The sequence below is a fragment of the Diadema setosum genome, chromosome 7 (genome assembly GCF_964275005.1).
Source record: "Diadema setosum chromosome 7, eeDiaSeto1, whole genome shotgun sequence".
Lineage (NCBI taxonomy): Eukaryota > Metazoa > Echinodermata > Echinoidea > Diadematoida > Diadematidae > Diadema > Diadema setosum.
The window spans coordinates 27,799,732-27,805,731 of NC_092691.1; the positions used below are offsets into that span (position 1 = coordinate 27,799,732).

At 38.1% G+C, this 6,000-nt stretch overlaps 1 protein-coding gene across 1 annotated transcript in view; it reads right to left on the reverse strand.

Annotated features, from left to right (window-relative positions):
* Positions 1–5,526, reverse strand: part of LOC140230858 (semaphorin-1A-like) — a 135,590-nt gene extending 130,064 nt beyond the window's left edge. The window contains exon 1 of the mRNA XM_072311005.1: positions 5,283–5,526. Within this exon, the coding sequence (XP_072167106.1) occupies positions 5,283–5,421 (139 nt within the window). The 5' untranslated portion in view covers positions 5,422–5,526. The remainder of the gene's footprint in view (positions 1–5,282) is intronic.
* Positions 5,527–6,000: the final 474 nt, after the last annotated feature.

Genomic DNA, 6,000 nt, shown 5'->3' on the forward strand with positions numbered 1-6,000 from the left:
CTGACTGAAGCCTTAGAGAAAATTTTGAACAAGAGGAAAAGTATCCAATCTCAAAATTTACCAGTTCTTGGAGTTCCAATACTGTAATTTTTTGGCTCATCAATTTTACTTTTCTGCTGCAATCTGCTACATCTATTAGCAAAGAGGAGGTAATTGGCCACAACGAGGGAAGGGAACATGAAGCCCAAAAGAGGAAACGTAGAGTCTATTATTACCTGCAGGAAAGTGGCACAGTCCAAACTGAACTTCACTAGGGTTAAATAACATGTGTACAAGCTGGTAGCTCTCATTTTTTGTTTTCTTCCCAGGCTACAACTGTAACTGGAATAATGACCGTGCAGGTGCATTTTTTTTTTGGGGGGGGGGGAGGGGGAAAAATTATCTTTTTAAGTAACACTGACTTGACAGAATTCATATCTCACATCACACATGAAACTGTAACAAGCAGTTAATCGTTTGATTAGCATTTCCACCCAATCTTTCTTCCTGATATCAGTATCCTGTATCTGCAATGTTCAGATACAACAAAGTGCAGAGGTACTATACAACTACAACTGGTACTGGGACTACTGTAGGCACTGGGATGTTCTAAACAATGACCAAACAATTAAAATGTACCAAACATTTTTGAAGGGTCGAACAGCAAACAACCAACCAGTAAAACAAACAAACCCTTAAATCCTAAACAAAAAGAAAATGCACTCAGCAGCCTAACAGGAAATTGGGATTTTAACAAATAGTAGTGCATATATATTCTGCCAACTTGGCTGGAAACTGATCCATACAGTCCTGCTACTTTTTCATGATTCAATGGGGTACTACAGATTTGATAGCAAGTCACACTGTCACTGGGAATGATCTTCTTTTCCTTGAACTGCATACTGGTCATCAGATCATGAAAGTGTACATACTGGTCATCAGAACGTATTAAGTGTACATACTGGTCATCAGAACGTATAAGTGTATACACTTTTGTACTGTAAAGTGTCGTAAGTGACCAATATGAAGTTGGAAGTCTGAATTACAATTTGAGAAAACATATTGCTGTTTAATTATTTGGTCAGTACACCCTCATACTGGCATGGTGTACAAATGTACAATGGAGACTTTGTACAGAAAAGCTCACAGGTTACAAAGTAATGAATGATAATTTGCATTCATCAATCACAGACTGCAACAGTAACAACAGAGTGATCTTTATCATGAAAACACAGCAAACCTTTGATGTGAACAGAGGAACAGACATACATGCACAATGTAAATAAAGCTACAGTCTGTACAGTGTACAGTAGTTCCAAGGTACTTTAGCTGGTAAGGCCACATGCGTCATTTACTAGCCATTGAATTTCAAACGATGATAACTCGATGATAACAATCCAATGGCATTGATAACAATTTTTTTTTGCTTTGAAACGATAACACAGGGAAAGCAGAACTAACAAACAGAAATCTCCTATCGATATAAAAGGAGCCTGACCTCACTGGTCTACTGAACACTTTAGAAGAGTCTCTACAAAATGCATTGGAAATAGCCTCTCCGTCCACTTCATGTCCCACACAGGTCACAACTTTCTCGTTTGTACCTTATCTTCTGTTTACGTGTACGTTTATAGCAGTAATGCGTACTTATTTCTTAGAGAAAGAGAGAGAGAGATCATGAAAAGCGTAAACAAGTGGATAGTCTACATCATGGTACGACTTATGTGTACATGTACATAGTACATTGAACGAAGATCTATATTTTACTGTGTGTAATGTTAAGGACTGGATAAAACTCATGAGATTTTCACAACACACAAACAACCATACAACTCAGCTACAACTGTACACATACACTGTACAACTTCTGTACATGTAGGCCTGCACATACAGTTGTACGTACAAGTGTATGTCACAATGAATGCGTACTGATATTGTACTGTACAGTGTATTTCAGCGTACAAGTCACCTTTTAGTAATCAGATCTAGAGCCAAAAAGCAAACAATGTGGGAGTGTATGCGTGAGTGTGTATGTGTAGTACCCTTCTTTTGTCAGTATTAGTCCTTGGTCTAGAGCAGCACTACATACAATGTATGTACATTGTCTTCTGAAATTGACGACACAGTTGTGTGAGTAACTGTACACACAACTTTAATACTCATTACAAAGAGAGGACTCTAGACCCTACAAACACTCTAGAGATTACAGGCAAATGGGAGAGAGGTCATCTAAAAGAAAATTAATTAAAAAAACACCAAACATGATCTCCACATCAGGTTGCATCACTAAACAGACAGGAAACATGTGAACAAAGGACCTCAGCTGGCAGGGACAACAAAACTGACCCTACACTGTAAAGTGAAGGTCAAAAAATAAACTACAGTCAGTGAGTGTCATGCGCACTTGTGAAAATGTCCATGTGGCCAAAAGTACAGGTACACTGTTCTGCCTTCAATCTCAGGAATCTCACTGGGTGAAGCCAAAGAATCTTTTAAAAAGAAGTAATTAGGTTCCGGTACGTCCACCCTGAATGACAACTGCAAGACTACCAAGATATCTGATATTTTGATCAGAAAAGTAGCCACATGTACACTGTACATCTCACAAAAGCAGTATAATATTGAACTCTATTTGGGACACTAAACCAAGCAGAAAGTTGATGAAACATTCTTTTCACAATGAAACTGAAATTACACTTGGCCTAGATCTGTGGGCCATACAAGTGTATCCAATTAAAGCAAAGCCATCAAAATGCTCTCTGCAGTATTTGGGATGGGGAGGGGGCAAATTGATGCATAAACAATTGACCTCGGAATCATGCATCTAAAGGTATTATGAAAGTAAAAGATTGTTGTTGTTTTTTTGTTTTGTTTTTTTTTTAAGACTGATCACTGAAAGGACATACTGAAAAGATGAAGTATATAAACAAGGAAAAAATACACCATACAATTTGTATCATACAAATTGATGTCCAAACACACACTTGATGGAGTGTGAAAGGGCCAGGGAAGGCAACTGGTGTGTGTGTGTACAGTCCAGCATAAAGGATCATTGTAAAGTACACATCTAGCAGACTAGGGAATTTACCTATTGTATGGCTGCCATTATATTCCTTCTTTTGTCTCCCCCCCCCCCCCCCCCCATTCCCCTTTTGTAATGCAGAAGAACTCTCATGTCTGTAAGCTACTTATCTATCTGGCTGGCTTTTGTCCCGGGCATGAGACATTGGCTCTGTACTGTACACAATCTATAAAAGGACGCTCGGGTGTCCCAAGAACGAGGTACAAATACAATGTACTATAAAAGGGGATGAGTTTGGGATTCCTCATGCTATCCCACAATGTATAAGGTGTTAAAATTTGACAGGATTGAAGAGAATTTGCTTCTACACGGAGAGTGTAGTTTAATGGATGTTCTTCTATTGCTTGAGTGCACACACGATCTCAACTGTATTCCTGGCTCCCATTTCATAAAACTTGTTATCAGTAGCAACTGCAACATTTCTATGACAAATTTGCTCTCAGCCAATCAGATGCAAGAATTTAAGTAGCTTAAATATCCACTATCGTAACTTATTATTGATAATGTTCAAGTTTTATGAAACAGGGCCCAGAAATCTAAGCTTTCCTGATGGTAAACAAAGAGAGGGTGAAAATGAGGTAAGACACCAGGTATCCATTCCAAGTTCAAAGTGTTACTGCTTTGATCAGTTGGAAGTACATTGTACATGTACCTCTGCCTTTATAGCAGAACAATGTAGGTAAGGGGTTCAAATCCTGGGCTGGTTTCCTTCACTTTTTTTTTTTCCCCTGATTGGTGTTTATGTCAAAAGGAAACAACTACCATTTTATACATTTTATAAACTGTAGCAACATTGGAGCTTCTTACTTCCAATGTCTTATCATAAGTCGGCGTGTGACATGACGTGAAAGACATGGTCTCACAATCTGTGTCTCCAGGCGGTCCGTGTGCGATTTTGAAGAACGTATTGAGCAGGCGATATCTCTGCTGACATCTGATGACGTCAGAATCCACCAAAGAATCAAAGCGAATATGACACTTCCTGATCTCACCCTGCAACCTACACTCTCTGACAGCTTATCTTCAAGAAAAGCATGCACAAGAGAGGTGGAGATTGTGAGCATTGGTGTCGGTCTCACTTGCTTGGTGTTGACTGATGGATCTATGCATTTTCATGTCCAATGTAATGCTATCCTATTCTAATTGAAGCCTCTGTCTAATGAATTTTGCAAGCAAACACTGATGATCAATTTTTAATTGCATATTCACTGGTGTACAAGACAATTCAGAGGCCCTGTTCACATTCAAGCCAATACAAAACTGTATGTACGCAATCTCTCACATGCACCGTCTTTGAGATACATTGTACTACTTGTACATTTGAAATGTGAACACACAGATTATGTGTACTATAAATCAGCAATGCATAGAAAAGATAATACCTAGGAAATTTTTCATGATGGGGTGGGGCAGGAAAAATGTGCACTGGTTATGTACGAGTGTCTTTTTGATAGCAGCTGAACACATTATGGCAAAAGTGAAGGGATAAGACACTGTAAAAGTGGAAACTTTCACGCCATTCACTTTTGTATTGGACCAGTGTCACTGAACTTCACTTGTTCATAATTCATGGATGGAATTATCATTTCTTTTTAAAATCAAATTTGATATATCACTGGTGTATTATTTTCATCATGATTTGGTTGAGTAAGAAATTCATTCAAATTTCCATTTATACTATGTACAAAAGACTAAATCTGAATAGTGTAATCATGAAATTCAACCTCTTTGCCCTCCTTCAACTTAAAATCTACAATGTAGGCCTACATTGTAAAAGAAAGTGTTCTTCTAAAAAAAAAATTGCAAAATTCTTTTAAAATGTCATATTTTACATGTTTTTAATACACACTGAACATGACATTACTCAAGCCAAAAATTCTAGTATGAAGCTGATTTACAGGTCCTCTACACTGTAGGGATGTACAACAAACATCAGCTCCTGCTTCCAGCAACCTGTCACATACAATTGTACAATGTGCTCTTTAACTTCTGTACGATTTCAATCAGACTTCTGATTTGTGATGTCCCAATGTTGTTCCACATAATAGAATGACAACTCGAGTATCAATAGGCAAAGTGTGAAGGGAACCATGGCTAATACAAGTGTACATGACAACGCTACTGGGTAAACAGTTTACTAAACAACGTTTCAAATAATCTGAATTAAAAAAAAAAAAAGAAGAAGTAAAGATAAGGGGGGGGGGGGGAGAAAGACACTTACCTGTGACATTTTGACTTTGTCTGGCAACAAATACTGTATCCTCGGTAATGCCAGCAACAAAACATACATGTATGACTATAAAAGCAAGAAGATTTAATGTCTGATGCCTAAAAATGTCTGTTTTCGCCCTCAACTCCATCTTGATATCAGGCAAAATGTAGCTCAACTCCTCACAAACTGCTGGTCAGTGATCGCTGTCATAAAGTCCAACTGGACGTCATCGGGCCACTTGCACTAGGACTGTATAATCCACCGCATTTAGCCACTTGGACCTGAAAGTACATTATAGGAATGGGATGCAATCAATGAAGAGCTGCTATTAAAATGTTGCTTTTCAGTGATGATCATTTAAACACAACTGCTTACAATGTATTTCTGAAGTCTTTCTTCTGTGTCCCTAGGCCCCCCTCCCAGACAGCTGTACAATTGTTGTCCATACTAGACTAGTAATTTTTTGTTGCTTTTTTGTACGCTGTTACAACTTGTACTTGCAAAGCTATTGTTTAACAATGTAACTTCACTTGTATTGTTCTGTATTGTAACTTTGCCTCTGACAAAGATTCTGCTGGGGTTGAAAGCTAAGGCCTCATTTGACTCCATGGACATAGGTCAAGAGATTCTGGGGCCACTTATAAATGAATTATAGAACTAAGAAGAGGGGCAAATCATATGGGTTTTCTTTAAAACACAGAATTACATTTAATACATTATAGACCAA